Raw genomic sequence first — 22,985 nt, 5'->3', positions numbered from 1 at the left:
TACGTCACGCCAGCGGCCACTTGCAGGATTGCAGGGGAGGAAGAAGAACTTCAACAGGAATCAGCTTGCCTTCTGACTTGTTTCCTTGGCGATTCGCGCTCTCAAGATTCCTTGAAACTTCATGGAAGTCAGACTAAACTAACATGATGATGATGTAACTAACAATAGCTACATCACAAGCTTAGCTAACTGAAGAAAACCACAAAGTCAGATCAGCTGTCATGAATAGTTGGAGTAGATGGCTAAATAAACATTATTTCAAGCAAATGTAGCAAAGCAAATGTTATATATGTTCAAATGTTGACCCCTTAAATGGCCCGGATCCACCGGCAGGCCCCGTAGTTACCAAATAACGAGCCTTAGTATGTAAAAAGCCTGAGATTTTAAGGAGTTAAGTAGATTTAAAATTATAAATACACTTTTCCAGGACTGTACTCATGTTTCCAGGACATTTTACCAGGTTTAAAGATGTCTTTACAGTGGTGGTGATAGGAACCAGGGGTCACCATGACTACAACACAAATATAGACATTTTATTTACTATCCAGAACCACCAGTGAACCTACACGAGTCTTCTGAGTTTATATGGAATGTTGATGATGGAAAATAGTGGAAAATCTGAAATAATAAGTTTTCTTTAGGGACTATTTTGCCTCACAGCGCCCTGCATGTATCCCTCCACCATGAATAGAGTTTAAGTTCTCTAAACTATCATAAAACAGTGTCTCAGTCATCAGGCAGTGAATTCATAACCATTTCATGTAGTAACTTTCTGTGAGGGAGCTTTTAGAGGTGGACGTCTGGTTCCTATCACCACCACTGTGAACAGTTCTGACTCGGTAAGTTTATCTAGAATGGAGCGTTTCACACCAAACCACTCTGAACCACTCTGTTCACATCTTAACCACTTAAATATGCAGAATATGTTGAATTTTTTTCAAAAAAATGTTTTGTAAAAACACTATATAAAGATATTAATCTTGTGGTGTTTGTATATCTAACAATAGCTGTCCGGTCTAGAAACATCTTTGACTCCTCCTGTGCTGTAGGGGGCAACACAGCTTACCAACACAGCCGTATCTGTTTGCTGATACCTCCAGAGAGCAGCTTCCTCCTGACAGAGGCTTACGAGGACAGACATTGTGGTTTCCAGCGACAGCCATTTCTTATTCAGCAGTTCGGCTGTAGAAAAGGAATCGAGGCTGATAATACAAATTTATTAATAATATATGTTATATATTGTAAAAATCTAGTTCCTGTTTATATGCAGAGGTGGACACAGTGTCCTAAAGCTATACTCCAGTATTGTAAAAGCTGTTAAACAATGTCTGCAGTAAACTTACCTTTAAAAACGCTGCAGTAGAAAGAAATACAAAATATTAGGTAAACAAACTACTAAAAGGGGAATTCCACCACTTTTTCAAATTTTCTGAATAATTCAGTCCTTGAGATGTAAACAGAGAGATTCAGAGTGGTTTGGTGTGAAATGGTTCAGACGTCTTTACAGTGGTGGTGATAGGAACCAGGGGTCGCCATGACTACAACACAAATATAGACATTTTATTTACTACCCAGAACCACCAGTGAACCTACACGAGTCTTCTGAGTTTATATGGAATGTTGATAATGGAAAATAGTGAAAAATATGAAATAATAAGTTTTCTTTGGGGACTATTTTGCCTCACAGCACCCTGCATGTATCCCTCCACCATGAATGGATATAAATAAATGGTTTAAAATATATTTTAAGCCAAAATCAGGCTGCCTATTTATAACCATTTCATGTAATTTTTTTGTGAGGGAGCTTTTAGAGGTGGACGTCTGGTTCCTATCACCACCATCTCAACCATTTAATCAGTGGGGTTCCCGTTTAAGTATTGATTAACCTACAGAACTGCAGTGGAATGTCTTGGCAAATTTCATTCAGTATCTATCAGTGTGAACCAAATAAACAGAACTGTTACCAACCTAATGGAGTGAAATTAAATACATTAAATAAAAAGTAGATGTCTTTCTTTATTAATGGTACTTAAGTAGAAGTAAAAGTATTATCATTTGAAAACACTCAGAAAAGTACTATCAAGTTACTTCTCTCCTCTGTATATATTGTGTAATACATATTATCCAAAAATAATGACAGTTATATGATATATATATATGATGTCTGTAATTTACCTGATCAGTATATTATTAACCGGCTTGTTTTGTTTTCACTCGAGTTCCACTGGTTTTACGGTTGCCATGGTGATATAAATGACTTCTTAACTGTCCAATCGACTGCGTACTTGTGAAGACAAACTACTGGCCAATCAGCGTTGGACACGGCTGCTTCCAGCCAATAGTAGCGCAGGAGGCGGGACCTGTCGGAATACAGGTGGAGGGAAAGCACCACCCGTATTCCGGTACTGCAGTCAGTCCCGGCTCGGCCATGGCGCGGCTAGGCGCGTTGATCCTGCTACCGCTGATTTTCGACTCCGTGTTTTCCATCTCGTTCTTTCTACCGGTCCGAACGAGGAAATGTCTGAAGGAGGAGATCCACAAAGACGTCCTGGTGACGGGAGAGTACGAAATAAGCGAGCAGCCAAACACCAAAACTAACCTGAAGGTGAGAGTGTGGATTATCGCTGATGCTAATGCTAACGCTAAGGCTAAAGCTAAGGCAACGTCAGCTGTAACGAAGCCAGCCGTCGGTTAGTTTACGACTATAAATGAAACTACGGCTTAAATACTGTATAAAACCAAACACAGCTGAGTCCATAGCTAATGTTTAGCCTCTTCAGTCAACGGAACGCGTATAAACTGTGAGCTAAGTGGCTTAAAATTGTGTGTAGGCCTGGTTCTGCGCTTCCTGACTGGGAATTTTCCGTTCCACCTTAAATGGTGCAGCAGTTCCGTTCAGTTACATTACAGACTGCGGCGCCAGAATGGAACTGCTGCACCATTTAAGGTGGAACGGAACATTCAAATGGGAAACCAACTTGGAGAGCCAGCTGGCGGCACAGAGTACTGAAATACAAGGACGTGGACGCAAAAAGAGGGCATAAAAACACACTAGGTGGCTGATTTTATCTGTATATTAATTTACTGTTGCTCTAAACTGTTTGTGAATCGTAGCAGGATGCTGTTTTGCTCTAAAGTGGCCTGGTCCGGGTGTTACACGTCACTGCAAAAGTGCCCTGTGTAGCTGGAACTGACTCAAGAAGCAAAATAAAAGTCCCCGATTAACACTCTAATAATGTAATCTGAAGAATAAATAGAGATGTGTTCCTAACGGTGATGTGTTGCTTGCTTTGTTATTAGCTGTAAATGTTCTTTAATGCTGCAAAACATGTATGATTTGCTATGTTTGTGAATTAACTGCTTAGTTTTGCTCTGTATAAATATAACATGTAGGGTTGGGCCATATGACAATATACATCGCCATCTATACGTCCAGAACACTGACCAGCTCAACCGTATGTTTCATCATAAATAGAGCAGAATAATCCGTTTAACTGTAATTACTGCCAAATTTTAAATAAAATTTATGTTCACATTTTTTTATAATTTTTTGATTGTAGCACCACTGTTTCTTTTTCCTCTGTTCCAGCTAATCAGTTGTCTGAACAAATAAGTGTCATGATATACTTTTACCATATGGCAACCCTCTGATAATTTGCATCATTTATGGCTGCACAAAGCTGTTAATATGTCCACCCAGCTATGCTTAAACTAAAGTTATTGCATTATATAGACAACATATGCAAGATTTGTTGTGATTACACTGAAGTGTACCTGTTCATCCAGCAGGATAGTATGTTTTAGTGGCATATGTAGTATTTTCGGTGCTAATTCTTAATTTGTAGTATATTTAAGATATTCTGAATGTGCCAAGGCTATACCTGTAATTAATTTGCTGTGAACTGTTATAGATCACGGACTCCTCCGGCCACATCCTGTACTCCAAGGAGGATGCCACTAAGGGCAAATTTGCCTTCACAACAGAGGACTACGACATGTTTGAAGTCTGCTTTGAGAGCAAATCCCAGATGGGTGAGTCACTGTAGTCCCGGATAAAACGTTACAGCCAGTGATCTGAATGCATGAAGGTGCTTTGTGCAAGATTTTTGGTATTGTTCAGGATTAAATGTGAAAATTACTGTAAAACATACAGTTAAATATTTGGTACATATATCATGATCTGGAGGCCACAGTATCTGCTCACTCTGCTGTGGGATTTGATTGAACAGTTTAATAATTCTGACTAATAGTGAATTAAACACTGAACAACACTTCAGGTCACTCACAGCATGTGTAAAATTTATTTTAACTATTTATACAGAAATCAAATAATTAAATAATTACTATATGGAACTACAGGGAAAACAAACAAAAAAACAGTGAATTAAATGAGACACAAATTTAAAAAAGAATTGTGTATAGGAGCCAGTATGTGAGTGTTTGGTGATTTAAGGGCGTTTTCACACCTGAAGGTCCAAACCGGGGTTCATGTTGTTTATTACGTTGTGTACGTTTGATCTGGTTAGTTTTGGTTTCATGTTGCAGTTTATTGAGCGCATTAAAGAACTCTCTGTCTCTGTCTCCCTGTACTGGACACTGATCGGTTTGTAGGGCAGCGTCTGATGTCGTGGTCAGTTCAGTGGGCAGCCTTTTCCGTTCGAATGGAGAAAAATGAATATCCTCTCTTTCTCATCCTCTCAGAGAATCAGGGAGACGCTTCAGCGTTTTAAAGTCTGTTCAAGCTGACTTTTGACTTTCTTTTTGGACGAAATCACTTTTAAATATCTGGTCTCCTCCCTGTGAGCTACCGCGGCTCATTTTTACTCCTCTTCCAGTTCTTTTTCTTCTTCTGTTGCTTAACGGGTGATGATATCCTGCCCCAACTTCCTGTAATCTCGCCGCATTGCGTCGAGCAGTGACCAAACATTGGAAGCCGTTGTTTTTTAATGGAGGTACACGCACCAGCGCCAGCACGGCGCATTGACGTGCGGCAGCAGTTCATGACACTGGGCACTGTTCGGTTCCTCAGTACCACACCGCATTTTGCCATTCGTTCATTTATTCCGTTTATTTATTACTGGGTGGAAGGTGGAAAACACCCTGGACAGGTCGCCAGTCCATCACAGGGCAGACACACACCTAGGGGCAGTTTAGCCTGTCTTTGGACTGTGAGGACATTGGAACACCTGGAGCAGCATTTTGCCATTACTACATTAAATTAAAGCCATATCTAGGCCACAGAAAGCCACAGTAGATCACAGGTGGCTTGACATTTACCCAGAGGAAGGCAGCCAGATAAACAGACGTGTCCTGATGGTAACGGTTACCTTAACTAACGTCACTAGCCGAGCCTTTTTCAGCTCGTATCTTTCAGTGAAAACAGCCAGGCTGTGTAGTTATTGAGCTGAGGCCAAATGTGATGAGGAGCTGAACGCTTTATTTCATTCAGTTTATATGAGCAGAGTTAAGCTGAGCTAAAAACCTGGTGTTATCGGCTCTCCCTGCCGCCGTTCTGTAGCAGCGCTCCACTACATGCTGCGTGACACGTGTGGTGTGCGACGGCCTTCAAACTACCAAAGCTTCTAAACTACCACACTGGACAGAGCTTGCTGGTCTGTGTGGGTTATTCTCGTGAGGTCAGTCTTATGGTGTCAGTTCAGTCACAGCAGTGTTGGCTGAAATATAGCAATATTCCTGTTTCAGCTCCTTAACGCACTCGTAATTCAGAGGATCCAGTGACATTCGGAGGCAGGAGGTATCTGGGGTAGCTCACCCCAGGGCTCGACCGCAGCACTTTCCAAAAATGCTGTTTATTTTTCCAATAGAAACAAAAAAACAGCTTAAATCCTGAATTCCTATGCTGTGTTTAATAGTTATAACAGTGAGTGATTTCATTGTTCTCTGTAGGAACCGGGAGGGTTCCTGATCAGCTGATCAACCTGGACATGAAGCACGGCGTGGAGGCCAAGAACTACGAGGAGGTTCATACATTCATTTAGTTATTTATTTATTTATTCATTCATTCATTCATTTACTTACTTATTTATTTATTAATTAATTATGTTAAAAGAGAATTCAGACTCTTCACCCTGTTGAAATGGGTGGCTCGGCCTGTTTAACAGTGCAGATATGTTGTTATAAAAAATACACTTACAATTTTTATTATTAATAAAATAACTGTATGAAGAATTGCAATATAAAAATGTAATGCAAAAATAAATAGGTACCACTTTAGAATAAGACTACTCTTATAAAACGATTCTAAATGATTTAAATTTTGTTTGTTAATGGCTTAGTAAGGTCACAAACACTTTATAAATCATTATTAAGCAGTTATAACACATTAATATAACAGGCAAAAGTGAACTGTTACATCTGATGAATATGTGATGAAGCTGACTGATGGAGACAAAGCAAGATCAGTAAACATAAATCTGAGGTTTAGAAGTTTAAATGCACTGTTAGGCAAACGGCTGACCACTGTCACCCTTTTTATTTATGTGTTGTAACTGATCATTCATGATTTTGAGGTCTTTATGACCTAATTAATAACCATTTATGAAAGCTGAGTATAAGAGTAGTGTTATTTTGAAGTGGTATCATTTAAGTAGTTATGAAAAATAAGCATTCTTAGAAATAAAGGGCATTTTTGCTGTGAATGTAGCGCCTAATAAAACAGGCAGAGTTTTTGTGAGTTTTGATTTAGTTGTGCGTTTTCTGGGTGAATTTCTTGGTCAGGTCAGAGACGCTGATGCAGGTCCGTGTGTATCTGACCGCTCTGTGTGTATTTTCCTCTCTCAGATTGCGAAGGTGGAGAAGCTGAAGCCTCTGGAGGTGGAGCTGCGGCGCCTGGAGGATCTTTCAGAGTCCATCGTCAACGACTTCGCCTACATGAAGAAGAGAGAGGAGGAGATGAGGGACACCAACGGTAAGCAGGGAAATGAGAACACAGCATTGTACAAACTATATATATATATATATATATATATATATATATATATATATATATGTATGTATGTATATGTGTGTGTGTGTGTATATATAATAAATAATATAAAACTAAATTCATACAGTTTAAAATTTGTCACTTTAATTTTGGGATTCTGTTTTTTACCTTATACCCCTACACTTGGATGGTTCTTCAAGGGTTCTTTCGTAAAGAAAATGGTTCTGTATAGCACCAGAAACGATTCTGCTGTCGTTACAATGTCAAGCCGTTTAAGCAGGGTTTGATGAGTGTTTTGTGGCTCTATATAGAACCATCGAGGAACCATCATTTTTAAGCATGTAGAGAACCCACGTTCTCTGATGGCTCTTTTCTCTCCGCAGAATCCACCAACACGCGCGTGCTCTACTTCAGCATCTTCTCCATGTGCTGCCTGATCGGTCTGGCCACGTGGCAGGTGTTCTACCTGCGCCGGTTCTTCAAGGCCAAGAAGCTCATCGAGTAGAACCCGCTCCACCAATCAGAGACCCAGAATCCCTCTCTGACACCTCACTCTCCCGCCCCTTGTTTTGCTGCCCGGCGTCCGCAGGTTCGTGAAGGTTCTTTGGGAGGAGGGAAACCAGGAGAGGACGTCCATCAGGTCATTGTCTGGGCAGTCGGCGGCCATTTCCACTTACTCAGCGTCTGTGTTTTTGGACGAACCACACGTTTATCGCTTCACACCGTTTTTTTTTTTTTGGTTTGTTTTTTGTTTTTTTTGTTTATTACTACATGCAACCTAAACGGATCCTTAATATGTTTAGAAACGTACATTTGAACTTCCAGACCCGACGAGCCGCTTTGTGATGAGTGATTAGAGGTGCATCCATACCACAGTGTCTCAGTGATCTCAATAACTCTGAATAAAACTATATTAGTTTCCATTGTTATAGCGATTCTGCCCAGTATAAACACTTAATAACACTTCATTTGAAGGACGCCTACATAGAGACTCGCAGAGATGTTGAGTAACATACCTAAAAAGCAATATTGTTATAATAATTGTTACAATATAATAATGTGGGTACATATGAGTCAAAAACAGTAAAAAAGAGAATAATATACTATATTTAATCTCATATGGTTTGCACTCGTTATTAAAGGGGAATTCCACCAATTTTTCAGATTTCCTGTATAATTCAGAGTGTGAGATGTAAACAGAGAGATTCAGAGTGGTTTGGTGTGAAATGATTCAGATGTCTTCACAGTGGTGGTGACAGGAACCAGGGGTCGCCATGACTACAATACAAATATAGACATTTTATTTACTATCCAGAACCACCAGTGAACCTACACGAGTCCTCTGAGTTTATATGGAATGTTGATGATGGAAAATAGTGGAAGATCTGAAATAATAAGTTTTCTTTGGGGACTATTTTGTATCCCTCCACCATGAATGGATTTAAAGTTCTCAGAACTGTCATGAAACAGTGTCTCAGTCATCAGGCAGTGAATTCATAACCATTTCCGTGAGGGAGCTTTCAGAGGTGGATGTCTGGTTCCTGTCACCACCACTGTGAACAGTTCTGACTCGGTAAGTTTCACACCAAACCACTCTGAACGGCTCTGTTTACGTCTCAGTCAGTTAATTAAGCAGTTCTGGGTTTCTATTGGAGTCAAAATACAAAAGTGCAGTTTCTATTAAGTCTAAAATACTCATATTGAAATATCATCCAGTGCTTTCGAGTGTTGTGAAGTCTCTAGGCAGGTGGTCTTCAAATAAAATGTTTATAAATGGACCAGAGTGGTGCGTCCATCTGCAGGACTGGTAATTGAAGGTAAGTAATTGGGAAATTGGTGTTGGTGCATCTCTGCTGTTAATCACTGAAGCGCCTGTATGTATTTCCTCTTATTCTAAATGCTGTTAACTGTAAGTAATGATGGGATGACTGATTACCCTGAGCTGCAAAGCTGTTGTTGTCCAGAAAGTCCCGCTCTCAGCGCCATACATGAAGTTCATTTGCGCTCTGCTGAAGCTCAACATGGAAGAAAGCTCATTTTTACTTTTTAATTTTATAATTATTTTTGTTTTTTTGCTGTCAAAAAAGCACATTTCATGGTGCTGATTAGATCCAGCTTAGCTTAACTACGCCGCCTCTTCCTTTAGCTTTTTTTCTTTAGCTGTTTTGGTGGGACTTTTACACTTAGCGCACGTTGTTGTCGTAGCTTCCTGACACCGAGTGCGTTAACATGCACTCAATAATCTGATCATAATAATCAGATTTCTGCAGTTATCCATCATTCAAATGGTCATGTAAACACCACACTGCAACAATAAAGAGGCTGGATTTGAGCTCAGTAGTCAGACTTCTCAGCGCATGTGAACTCTTACTCTGATTTCTTTCGGATTTCTCAGTCTGATCAGTTTTTCCGTAAAGGAGTGTCTTCAGCGCTGGTTCTTTAACTGGCGGTGGATCCTACTAACAATGAGGCAACAAAGCGGAAATATTCAACTTTGGATGTGTTTAATTTTTTATTTTAATGTAATTATGAGATGGTGGATGTATTAACATGAAGATTCGGCTGGTTTGCGGGGACTAGGCTCATTAGGTGGTGATGGTTTTTGTTTTGTTTTGTTTTTTGCTGCCGGGCCGTCATTTGGTCACTAATTTTTGATCTGTTTTGTGGACGTTACCATGTTGGTTTCAATTTTGCGGCAATTCATTTTAACAGTCGAATTGTCAATAAATTGTTAGTAAAAAAGGTTTTGAGTGATTTTTTTTTTTTAATTATATTTTTCAATAGTCCTATCAAACATCTGTATTTACCAGAAACAAATGTCAGTGTGCAATAGACACATTTACAAACAGTTATCTAACATATGATGTGTGATTTGCCGTGTGCTGGATTTTGTAGGGCAGCATTTTTTCCTTCACCCTCATCAGTTTGAAAGAATCCATCATGTATCACTTGTTTCTGTGCATCAGTGCTCTCTCACTACAGTACCCAGCATGCAATGCCAAAACAAACAAACAAACAAAAAAAAACATCCAACAGCTAGGACACACACACACACACACACAGAGGCAGGCATGTTATAACAGACGTGGACCATGTACACTCAAAAATGTTTTTTAAAGACAGATGGAGAATGTGTTGTTATATGGTTCTGTTGAGAACCTTTTTGAAAAGGGATCTTGTTACAATAGCAGAACTGTATTAGGCACTATATAGAACCATATACAACACATTCTCCATCAACCTGACGAGCCTTTTCACCATGGAAAGAACCATTTAATCATGCAGTGGATCTTTTGAGTTTTCATGATTCTTTATAGAACCATTTTCTTTACTAAAGAACCTTTTTTTAAGTGTAGCCAGCTACAAATAGCCAATTTGGTTGATTGTGATCATTTCATGGCCAACCGTGTTGTTACATCATCAAGTCCTGATCTAGCAAAAGCTGGAGAGCCGACTGTAGAAGTTGGTTGTGCAGTTTGTTGCTGTTTCTCTCCATCTGAAGGTCACAGAAGCGCCGCTGCCAGTAAAGCAGGTTATTGTGAAACAAAAATCATTAGATGTGTCGAAGTCAGCTGGCTGGTACATTGTTAAGAAGCTAGAACACAGCTGAGTGGAGCAATATCAAACAACCTGCTGCCCACAGAAGACCACCCCAGCAAACGTGCCCCCAAATATGACTGTGGGCAGTGCAGACCTGGGCAAACCTAAATGGGCCTTGCATGGGTCAGCCCACCCTGGACTCTACCAGGGTTATTATAGTTCACTAAAACTAAACTAACAGTGACAAATGTGATTGTTAACTGTAATAAATCAAAACAAGAATAAATTGAATTACTTAAAAAAGGGTTTTGTTTTAGTCTTTTCAGTTCATGAATGAGAGTTTAGAAGTGGAACTCTTAAGAACTGTTCAGCTGTTTCTAATGAAAGCTGGAGCCGAGCTGAGCTCCGTCTGCTGTCGAGTTATTTTTATTCTACCCTTATCAAATACCTGCTATTACAGTGTTTATCAGTGAGCAAAATCTGCTGGGCCCTGCAGGCCGTTAATCCAGCATTAAGTCGTCCCCTACAGGGCCAGTTCAGGCTTGTATGAAGGGACTGCAGTGGATAAATGAAATAAAACTAAAACTTGTCATTAGGAACCAACAGATCAGGAATAACCTTCAGAATGTGAGTCAGGAACATTCATGAAGATAATATATCAGCATGGCCTCATAAACAAATGCAGCCAGTATCAAGAACAGCAAGTCCTGGTTACCCTTTTCTGAAAGGTACACAGCACCTGCAGGATTCAGGGACAGTTCTGTGGACAAATGAGTTGAAGATTAACCTGAAACAGAGATGGAAAGAGGAAAGTGTGGAGATAAACACTGTGATCTCAGTCCTAATGTACATTCAGATCATATTTACAGAGCTTTAATATGACCAAGAAGACCTTTTTTGAGCCTAAACACTGAAAAGTGGGGATTTTCCGTTCCACCTTAACCTAAATGATGTAACCGTTGCATTCTGGCGCCTCATAACTGCTACGTGGTTTAAGGTGGAACGGAAAATTCGAATAGTAGCCGGGTGAAATTAGCTCTTCTAGTGCAGATTTTAGGTAAAACCACCCGATCTGTGACTAAATTTGACTGCTAATGTTCTGCATCATCGAATATAAACGCGCCCAGATGCGGTTTGAGAAGATTTCAGGAGGAAATCCGCAGATTAGCAGCGATGCTAACACACGCAACACGCTATCGGACTACATTACCCATGATGAACCGCGCTGTCCGATTCGAGGAAACTGTCGATGACAACATCCGGAAAGTGAACTGGCGTGCTGCTGACAGGCTGCGCTCCGATCACGGATTGATATCGCTACCGATAATCATCGATAAGGCGATCAGGGAGGGACGATGCCCGGCGCGGATAAGGAGACGGACCTGTGCGAGCGGATCGAGGCGTTCCTGGCGGAGCTGAAACGCGGAGGCCGGGGCTCCGGAGAGACCGCCCGCAGCACAGCGGCGCTGCTGCGCCGGATCACCGCACAGGCGCGCTGGAGCAGCGCAGGTCCGTAACCAGCAGCACGGCACACCGCAATAACACCCAAACTACACCAGAGCCGCACTAAACTACAGCAAAGACACCAAAATACAGCAGAGCCGCACTAAACTACAGCAGAGCCGCACTAAACTACAGCAGAGCCGCACTAAACTACAGCAGAGCCGCACTAAACTACAGCAATAACACCCAAACTACAGCAGAGCCGCACTAAACTACAGCAAAGACACCCAAACTACAGCAGAGCCGCACTAAACTACAGCAAAGACACCCAAACTACAGCAGAGCCGCACTAAACTACAGCAATAACACCAAAACTACAGCAGACACACACTGTTACTGCACTAAACAGGATTTACTAGGCAGACAGATAACTTAAAGGGGAATTCCACCCAGTTATCAAATTTTCTGCATAATTGAATGTGTGTGAACAGAGTGATTCAGAGTGATGGTGATAGGAACCAGGGGTCACCATGACAACAACACAAACATAGACATTTTATTTACTATCCAGAACCACCAGTGAACCTACACGAGTCTTCTGAGTCTATATGGAATGTTGATGATGGAAAATAGTGGAAAATCTGAAATAATAAGTTTTCTTTGGGGACTATTTTGCCTCACAGCACCCTGCATGTATCCCTCCACCATGGATGGAGTTTAAGTTCCCCAGACTATCATAAAACAGTGTCTCAGTCATCACTGTGAACAGTTCTGACTCGGTAAGTTTCACACCAAACCACTCTGAACGACCCTGTTTACATCTTAGCCATTTAATTGTGTAGAAATTATTCGTGGTGTTCCCCTTTCAACCTTAGAAGTCAAGCCTTGGCCAGCAGGAGAATAGGTCAGCAACATTCCAACTGGACAGTCCTGACTATTATCCTAAATTATTATGTTTATTATGAAAAATCCTGTTTGTAATTCCACAAAGCAGGATTTCTCCGTTTGGTACACCTGAAGACCAGCACTGCTTCTGACCCCTCTTTCTGTTGGATGAGGCAGGAGTTCTCAGTCAGATCAAATCAAGCTTAAAGTCAAGTCTGTCCAGTCAGAGAAGAGAAAAGGTCAGAGACAGTCCAGTTTACTTCACTTTTAGCCTCAATGATGCAATTCCTCGGTAGTATTTCACAATATCACCACATATTTCACATTTCTCTGCTGTTAAGCCTAAAAGTGAGGGCTGTTCTTGTTCTCTTATTGGACAAACACAGGATTTCTCAGTTAGCCAGATAAATCAAGCCCAAAGTCAAATCTGCTTAATAGCTGGAAAGAAAAGGTCATAGATGTTCCAGTTGACCTCACTTTTGGCCTGAACGATGCATTTCACAAAGCAGGATTTCAAAGTTAACCAGATAACTTAAGCCCAAAGTCAAGAATGTCCAATAGGAAACAAGTCAGGGACTTTCCAACTGGACAGTCCTCACTAATGGCCCAAATTATCACATTTATTGAGAAATCCTGGGGGTCATTTCACACAGCACATTGTTAAATGAAGGTGAGGAGTGTTTCTGACCAATCTTTCTATTGGACAAGGCAGAATTTCTTTATTTAGCCATATAAATCAAGCCCAAAGTCATGTATGTCCATTAGGAGAAAAGGTCAGGAACATTTCAGTTGACCTCACATTTGGCCTAAATGTTGTAATTTATTGACAATTCTGTTTGTTATTTCACAAAGCAGAATTTCTTGGTTTGGTAAACATAAAGACCAGCACTGTTTCTGACCCCTCTTTCTATTGGATGAGGCAGGAGTTCTCAGTTAGCCGGATAAATCAAGCTTGAAATCAAGTCTGTCCAGTCAGAGCAGAGAAAAGGTCAGGGACAGTCCAGTTGACCTCACTTTTGGCCTCAATGATGCAATTCCTTGGTAGTATTTCAGAATATCACCGCATATTTCACATTCAAGTCTGTCCAATAGGAACAAAAGGACCTTCCAACTAACTAATGACCCAAATTATTACATTTATTGAGAAATCCTGGGGGTCATTTCACACAGCACATTGTTAAGCCTTAAGACAAGCACTGTTTCTGTCTCCTCTTTCTATTGGACGAGGCAGAACTTCTTTATTTAGCCAGATAAATTAGAAAAGACAAGGTCAGGAACATTTCAGTTGACCTCATATTTGGCCTCAATGATGCAATTCCTTGGTGGTTTTTCACAATATCACCACATATTTCACATTTCTCTGCTGTTAAACCTAAAAGTGAGGGCTGTTCTTGTTCTCTCCTCCTATTGGACGAACACAGGATTTCTCAGTTAGCCAGATAAATCAAGCCCAAAGTCATGTGTGTCCAATAGGAGGAAAGGAAAGGTCAGAGATGTTCCAGTTGACCTCACTCCTGGCCTAAATGATGCAATTTACTGAGAATTCTGTGGGATGTTAAACAAAGCAGGGTTTCTCAGTCAGCCAGATCTTTATATAACCCAAAGTTAACCCCTGTCCAGTAGGAGGGAAGGTCAGGGACATTCCAGTTGACCTCACTTGTGGCCTAAATGTTTCAATCTGTTGAGAAAGGCTTGGTGCTGTTTCACAAAGCAGGATTTCTCCGTTGTTAAGCCTGACAGTCTGACCCCTCCCTCTGATGGATGGGGCAGGACTTCTCAGTCAGGAGGAAAGGGAAGGTCAGGAACGTTCCAGCTGACCTCACCTTTGGCCTAAATGATGCAGTTTATTGAGAAACGCCGCTGTGTGGTGTTCTGTGTTTGTGCAGGTGACCTGATGGAGATAATCCGTAAAGAAGGCAGGAGGATGACCGCCGCTCAGCCCTCAGAGACCACCGTGGGCAACATGGTCCGCCGAGTACTCAAGATCATCCGAGAGGAATACGCGAGGTACCGCAGGCTCTGATTGGTCTGATAGCGAATCAGATTCAGTTGCGTGCAAACAAGCAGCTGCACACGAGCCCCTCATTTACATACCATTTGCAAATGATGGGCCCCAGTTTATCATCACATACATGAAGCTACACAGAACACGCCCTGAACTGTATGGGCGTGGCTTAGGGGAGTAAATAAAAGGAGGATACAGGTAGAAAATGAAGGGATGGGGAAAAAAAGTTTTAGTAAAGTTCATACGGAGGTGCTGCATATAAAGAAGGCGATGGTGTTACTTTACAACAGCAAGACAAAAATAAAAAAATTAGAAGTGTATGAAAAACATTTATAATTTCTCTGATGACTGAAAAAATAAAAAGAGCACAAATTGAATTACAAAGAAGAATAAACTAAAATTTAAGTGTTTTTCAAGATTTCAGGAACATAATTTAAAAAAAATGGATAAAATGATGAAAAGTAATCTCAATACGTTCACACAAACACAAAACCTCACACCCAAAGGGAGAGAGGAAAAAAGAAGAGAGGAGAGAGAGAGAAAGAGGGAGAAAAAGAAAAAAAGAGAGGAAAAAGAAAGAAGGAGAGAGAAAGAAAGAGAAACAGAAAGGAAAGGAGAAAGAAATAGAGAGACAGAAAAGGGAGGAAAAAGAGAAAGGGAAAAAGAAAGAAAGAGAGAAAAAAAATACAGAAAGAAAGAAAAAGAGAGAAAGAAAGAGAGAGAGAGAAGAAGAAGAGAAAGGCAGAAAGAAAAAGGGAGAGTGTGTGAGTCGGTGTGGTGAGGTGAGAAAACCTGCAGGTGACAGTCTTGGTCAAACCAGTCATATCTTTATGCAAATTGTATGCAAATTTGACAAACTACGTACAAAACAGCTGATTCATCATCACTAATAAAAACTACTGAATGCAAACCTGGATTAGTTCAGAACTGAATCTGAACACAGTGTCACAGGAGAGATTCAGTCACAGACAGCGTCCCTCTCAATGACGCCAGAACGAGTCACTCAGTCAGACTGAAAGCCTGGAAGGTTCTAGATAGTCACCTTTCACCCATTTCTACAGTGATACACCACAGGAAGTGTAGGGGGCGATATGGCTTCTACTGTTTCATTTAAAAAGCTCTACAATGTTCATATGATCCACAGTCACTCTGACAGACTGTAATACACTACAGGAAGCGTAGGGGGCGATATGGCTTCTACTGTTTCATTTAAAAAGCCTCTATAATGTTCATATGATCCACACAGTCACTCTGACAGACTGTAATACACTACAGGAAGTGTAGGGGGCGATATGGCTTCTACTGTTTCATTTAAAAAGCTCTATAAAGCTCATTTACCCCCCGCGGTGCTGCTGTTCTCCTTCAGGTCCCGGGGCAGCAGTGAGGAGGCGGATCAGCAGGAGTCTCTGCACAAACTGCTGACGTCCGGCGGCTCCAGTGAGGAGAACTTCAGGCAGCACTTCGCTCCCCTCAAAGCCAACGTCATCGAGGCCATCAACGAGCTGCTGACTGAGCTGGGTAAGACCACCTTAACGCAGACAGACCACCAGAACTGCAGACGCTAATACTCAGGGGTGGGTAAAGAAATAGGATAGTCTTCACGCACAGTATAGTTACAAAGTTTGGAATCACATCGCTGATGGAAAAAAACTCATATCTCCAAAATAGAAACTTCTAAGAAATATTTTTTAAATTTTAATAAAAGTCTCTAATAAAATTCTTTTATTCCAAGTGATTTCGGAGCATTCCTATTGGTCCATTGATCATGAGAAAAGGACAACTGACATGGTCACATTATGTGAAAACAAAGAAAAAAAATTTATACGCTCCTCAGCAAAAAAAGTGGGCGGAGCCCCCAGTATGAGCTGTGATTCTAAGCCGTATCTGATTTGAGTTCTGTAAACAGAGATTTAAATGAAAGGATTAATTCGTCTTTTGGTCACTAGAGGGCACCACAGACAACATTGCCATGCAGGCTCTGGAACACATCCACTCTAATGAGGTCATCATGACCATCGGCCGCTCGCGCACAGTGGAGGCCTTCCTGAAGGACGCAGCGCGCAAACGCAAATTCCACGTCATCGTTGCAGAGTGCGCCCCCTTCTGTCAGGTAACAAAACACTGTACAGGTGTGATCAACAGTAGAAACTGATATTAACTGCTAATCAGTTTTCTTATTTTTATGTAATTCAGCTTCTACTGTGCAAAAATCATAGAGCACCCTTTGTTTACTTGATATCCAGTCAGTTTGACTACAGGTTATTCACTTTTTCAGAAGAGATTAGATATAAGATGATCCAGTTTCCAAAACCGGAGATGATTAACAGCTCCACAGAAAATGTGTCTCCTAACAACCACCTGGGAGACCTGGTAGCCACCAAAACTGCCCCATCAGATAAACAGCACTTAAAGCTTTCATCTCTGAGAGAGATGACGACTGTGAGAAGACGACTCAGCGCTGTGGGTCTGAAAGGATGTGTAGCTGATCAAGAAGAACCTCACTGAGAAAAGGAGACGGACACATCAAACAAAGAAGCTGAACGATGGACTGACCACCCCAGAGTCCAGACCCCAACACCACTGAATGTGTTTGATTACTGATGCTGAAAAATGAATAACTTGTACTTAAAGGTGGTTTTGACTGTAAAAGATTGAATGATGGTGTCTGATTTTTCCTCAGTGCTGTTTTTAGGCTGAAATCATCGATTATGAGAACCTTTAGCTCCTTAATCTAAGTATTGGTGGTAATTTCCATATCGGTCGAGCCCTGTGCCGCAGGTGACCGGTGTCTGAGTCAGAATGACTGGCTCTTTTCCTCCGTTTCTCCTCCGCAGGGTCACGAGATGGCCACCAGTCTCTCTAAAGATGGGATCGAGACCACGGTGATTCCTGACGCCGCCATATTCGCCGTGATGTCCAGAGTCAATAAGGTGGGAAACACTGAGCTCTTCTCAGAGAGAACGAGTCACTCGGCACACTGCTGGTCAAACGTTTGGAGGCACTTCTCATCCTAATGTGTTTTTACGTACAGTAATAACTTAAACTGTAGATTTAAATATTATAGACACTACAAGATCATTTTAGATGTTTGTAGTATTTTGTGAACACCAAATTATTCAATAAGCTATATACTGTGTACACACACCAATCAGGCGTAACATCATGACCACCTCCTTGTTTCTACACTCATTGTCCATTTTATCAGCTCCACTTACTATATAGGTGCACTTTGTAACAAAGCAATTGAACTTGTTTTCAACTCAAAAATTACACTGACTCAAAGAATCGTTTATTCAGTCTTTATTTAGGTTGCGTAAACTAGTTAATTTGCTTGTGACCATGAAGTCATTTTTTAGGTTGATCTGACGAGACACTTCGTTTAAACACAGCAGTAGAAAAACTCCAAAATGAGAACAAATCTATATTAACATCGAATGTAAAGAATGTTTTCTTTTCTCCTTTAAACTTAAACTTTTTTTTTTTTGGACAGAAAAGATAAAAGAAGTGACTGTGAACTTCAGAGCGGCGGTGCTGGTGTTCTCTGTACATCAGTGATACTTATCTGCTCATCTCACTGAGTTTATTTTCCTTTTCAGGTGATTATTGGTACTCAGACGGTTCTAGCTAACGGAGGACTGAGAGCAGTGAACGGAACCCACACACTCGCGCTCGCCGCCAAACACCACTCCACTCCGCTCATCGTCTGCGCTCCGATGTTCAAGCTCTCACCTCAGGTACCCAAACAGCCACTATCAGACACTTAAAAGCGACAGTTGGACCAGAAAAACTCATTTTCAGCCCCAAATTTAGTTGATCAGCCAAGATATTAGCATCAGCGCTGGAGCTACGAGGCTAACAGAGCTAATTGGTGGACTATAAGCTTCCGAAGTAGTGGAAGCTTATAGTCCACCAATTAGCATGGTGCTAACTGCAGGCCTAAAACATCACACACTCACTTCAAACCTTGTGGAGCTGTTCAGTATCTCTGATAGTCTTCATTATGTGGTTTCTGACTCTGTTTGACTCTACAAGTTTGATATCTACAAACTTAAATATTTACATATAAACAATTTTTTGCTAATTACATTTTGATAAAAGAATGTAAATTAGATTTTTGGCCAAACTGTCGCTTTAAAAGGGGGGAAAGTTCTACATTATTAACTGGTTATGATGTAAACATACAGACGAGTCAGAACTGTTCACAGTGGTGGTGATAGGAACCAGACGTCCACCTCTAAAAGCTCCCTCACAGAAAGTTACTACATGAAATGGTTATGAATTCACTGCCTGATGACTGAGACACTGTTTTATGAGAGTTTAGAGAACTTAAACTCCATTCATGGTGGAGGGATACATGCAGGGCGCTGTGAGGCAAAATAGTCCCCAAAAAAAACTTATTATTTCAGATTTTCCACTATTTCCCATCATCAACATTCCATATAAACTCAGAAGACTCGTGTAGGTTCACTGGTGGTTCTGGATAGTAAATAAAATGTCTATATTTGTGTTGTAGTCATGGTGACCCCTGGTTCCCATCACCACCACTGTAAAGACATCTGAACCACTTCACACCAAACCACTCTGAATCTCTCTGTTTACACCTCACACACTGAATTATGGGGGAATTTTTAAAAAGTGGTGGAGCTCCCCTTTGATCCACAATAGCAACACAAAAGCTGACTGTAAAGCCAGTTTATTCATCTGTCTGTACATTAACATTCAGCATCATGACACTCCAGCCTCACTGACTGACTGAGTGAGTGACTGAGTGAGTGACTGAGTGACTGACTGAGTGACTGACTGAGTGACTGACTGAGTGATTGACTGAGTGACTGACTGAGTGACTGACTGAGTGACTGACTTAGTGACTGACAGTGAGTGACTGAGTGAGTCCTGCAGAACCTCAGACTGTACTCTGTTCTCTCTAGTTTCCTAATGAAGAGGACACGTTCCACAAGTTTGTTTCACCACATGAAGTGCTGCCCTTCACTGAAGGTAACACCGCGACCAGCCTTTGATCCAGTTCTGTTCACTGTTTACTGGGATAACAATATTTTAATACTGGTACCATCTTAAAAAAGATGGTTCTTCAAGGGTTCTTCAGTAAAGACAGTGGTTCAGTATAGAACATTGAACACTCAAAGGACTATTATGCATGATTAAATGGTTCTCTGTATGGTCATATGGTTCTTCAGGTTGATGGAGAATGTGTTGTGTTTGGTTCTATATAGAACGTTTTTGAAAATGGTACTATGTAGCACCAAAAAGGGTTCTGCTATTGTTACAATGTCAAGTTTGTAAGAATAGCAGAACCCTATTCAGTGCTATATAGAACCCTATATAGCACATTCTCCATCAATCTGAAGAACCTTTCACCATGCAGAGAACCATTTAAGCATGCAAAGGGTGTTCATGGTTCTATAGTGAACCACTGTCTTTACTAAAGAACCCTTGAAGAACCATATTTTTAAAAGAGTAATAATTATGAAAAAAGGGAACATTTAGCAGTTTTAGAAGTTTTAATGGAAAAAAAGTTTTATTTCAAGTAATTTATGTAAATTATGTAAAAAAAAAAAAACATTTTAGACATCAGCAATAAGAAATAACTCGTACAGTGTAGATATAAATATTAAACTCTTAATTTAAATATTTACTACAGTTTAAGTTTAATATTACATTTTATTGAAGGTTTTGATTTATTACAGCTAATCTGTTCTCAGTGGTCGAGTTTATTGATTTATTGAATGATAAAATAATGTAACAGAGTTTTTAGTTATTTATGCATTGTACACTCCAAACTACTCAGGCCTAATTTGAATACATAATCAATTCGACGAATAATAAGTTTTGGTGTCCTAGTTTTTGGATAACCACGCCCATCCCACCAACACTGGAGTAACTAATGAACGATATATATTACTATATTAGTAATTAATAACATATAGTAATGTAATAGTCATCTAACTGTGTTGCGTATGTATTTATATAATATGGAACATAAGTAATATTTACAGTGGAGCAGCTTATGAATTTGTCAGACTTGATGCAGCTGTACTAATATCAGTAATGTAGTACTTAACCGTATTAAGTGTATATATAGTTGTATAATATGTAACATGTTATTATAATTAATAAGTTTTCTAATGTAAACTGTACCAGAAAAAGTGTAAATATATGCCAGATTGTCAGGATTGTGAACAGTTTGACCTCTGTGTGTCCTCAGGTGAAGTCCTGTCGAAGGTGAACGCTCACTGTCCGGTGTTCGATTACGTTCCTCCAGAGTTAATCACGCTGTTCATTTCCAATATCGGCGGAAACGCTCCGTCCTACATCTACCGGCTGATGAGTGAGCTGTACCACCCGGAGGACCACGAGCTGTAATAAAGACGTAAATAAAGCCCTGACCAAACACGCTGTGTGCTTTATTTCCCCAACACGGAGATACGGAAACCTGGAGCTGCAGGTTTTTATGGTTTTACCACACGACCTGCTTTTCAGCTCTCACCCCTGCAAACACAGATGGGTCGTTCTACAGAAACGTCCACTTTTCTGTCTGTCCATAGGAGTCACTGGTGTTACTGATCCTCATTGGTGTTCCACATAATAAAGGAACACCAGAGACATTTTTAATGAACAATGCATTTTACAGAATGGCTGCTACAGAGCATCAAACCACATGTGGTCAATCAGGGAATATCCACTAAAATATGGAATTTAATCCATTTGTATTGTTTTTTCACAATGACCTCAGAATAAAGTCGGTCACACCAGTGACTTCAGCTAAAAGCTTCATATGAAATCATGAGCTGAATGAGAAAATCTCTGATAACTGAAAGACACAGTGGATTCACCATGTGCTTTTCTTCATAGATCCTCAGAAAACAGGTAAAAGGAAGTCGAGTGATGTCATCAGTGTGACTTTTATTTCAAAATAAGAGATTTTCTGTTATGCAGTAACACCAGTGACATGACTCCTGGGGACAACGACTTTCATTATATATTTTATAATATTTATTTGGCATTTGTTTTCTTTATGTGATTTAATTTATATATTCCACAGCCGTGTATAGATTATTGTAGTTAAAGTTGCAGAAAAATGTGTTTCTTTCTTCAAAATATGGCCTCAGCCTTCACACATGACTGAGGACGAGCTCTTCAGTGGTGCCTGGAATTCTAGATAATTGATTTAAAAACCAATATTGCTGAATTGAGGCTCAATGTGGTGTAACTGATAAAGTAACTTGTTTAATTTTAAAATATAAATAAATTTTAACCCTAACATGTTTTTCAAGTGTAATATATCTGGAAACACTAGGGACACAAAAATGGGTGTTCCTGTAGAATGACCCAGTTACGATCTGACGACGTTGAAATGCAGTTCCTCAGTAGGTTGTGACGACGTTATCTGGCAACACTGTGACAACGTAGAGGCAACGTTGTCACTACGTTCTTACAACCTCCTAGAATCCTCATAAGTTCAATTACGTTATGTATGGAACCCCATCCACAGATTTTAAATGCAGAGACTTTTATTTTTGAAAGTAAACTAAGACAAATATCACAAACAACTGAGAGAAAAAAAGGCCTGATACAAAATGAGTTTATAGAAAGTGTAACTGACTCTGAGCTGGGTTTAAAATATTTACTGAACTAATTTACAAAGTAGAACTAAAGAAATGAAGGAAGGAGAAATCAGCGAACTGGACTGTGAGTGAAAATGAGTGATAAGTGGAATTTAGTCTAGTACTCTGTTTAAACACCGGTGGGCCGCCCAGAAAACAGAGCCAAACGCCAGGGGACCGCCAGCTCTGCCGTCAGTGGGCCGACAGCGGCTCACTGTCCTCTTACTATCAGGGTGAACAACGAGGTTGTGACAAAGTTGTGAGAACCTTTTTTAGGCAGCGTAAACAGCGCCACCTTTTGACAACGTTGTAGCAACACTAAGAAAGTAGACAACGTTGTGTGTTTGCTGGGACTCAGATCAGCATTTCAGTAAACACACATCTCGGCTACGCTGCAGTCGACCAGCCAACAGGTTCGCTTCCTTAGTTTTAGCGCTGGAGCTACAAGGCTAACGTAGCTAACAGGTAAAGGAAGCTAATACCCCACCAGTTAGCATGGTGCTAACTGCCTCATCACTCGCTTCAAACTGTGTGGAGTTTTTAA

The 22,985-nt window shown here is 40.5% G+C and overlaps 2 protein-coding genes across 2 annotated transcripts; both read left to right on the top strand.

Annotated features, from left to right (window-relative positions):
- Window positions 1–2,390: 2,390 nt before the first annotated feature.
- Window positions 2,391–9,691, top strand: tmed10 (transmembrane p24 trafficking protein 10). Its single transcript, XM_036582487.1, has 5 exons — window positions 2,391–2,605; window positions 3,912–4,032; window positions 5,908–5,981; window positions 6,802–6,928; window positions 7,330–9,691. Exons 1-5 carry the CDS (start codon window positions 2,429–2,431, stop codon window positions 7,449–7,451), a joined length of 621 nt encoding a protein of 206 aa, XP_036438380.1. The 5' UTR covers window positions 2,391–2,428; the 3' UTR covers window positions 7,452–9,691.
- A 1,583-nt stretch (window positions 9,692–11,274) lies between these two features.
- On the top strand, window positions 11,275–21,228 carry eif2b2 (eukaryotic translation initiation factor 2B, subunit 2 beta). Its single transcript, XM_036582486.1, has 8 exons — window positions 11,275–11,995; window positions 14,701–14,821; window positions 16,186–16,337; window positions 16,766–16,929; window positions 17,654–17,749; window positions 18,416–18,553; window positions 19,748–19,814; window positions 21,043–21,228. The coding sequence occupies exons 1-8, from the start codon at window positions 11,842–11,844 to the stop codon at window positions 21,198–21,200; spliced, it is 1,050 nt and encodes a 349-aa protein (XP_036438379.1). The 5' UTR covers window positions 11,275–11,841; the 3' UTR covers window positions 21,201–21,228.
- The last annotated feature ends 1,757 nt before the right edge of the window (window positions 21,229–22,985 follow it).

The sequence above is a fragment of the Colossoma macropomum genome, unplaced genomic scaffold (assembly GCF_904425465.1).
Source record: "Colossoma macropomum unplaced genomic scaffold, Colossoma_macropomum, whole genome shotgun sequence".
NCBI classification, from domain to species: Eukaryota; Metazoa; Chordata; class Actinopteri; order Characiformes; family Serrasalmidae; genus Colossoma; species Colossoma macropomum.
This window is presented reverse-complemented; position numbering and strand designations above follow the sequence as displayed.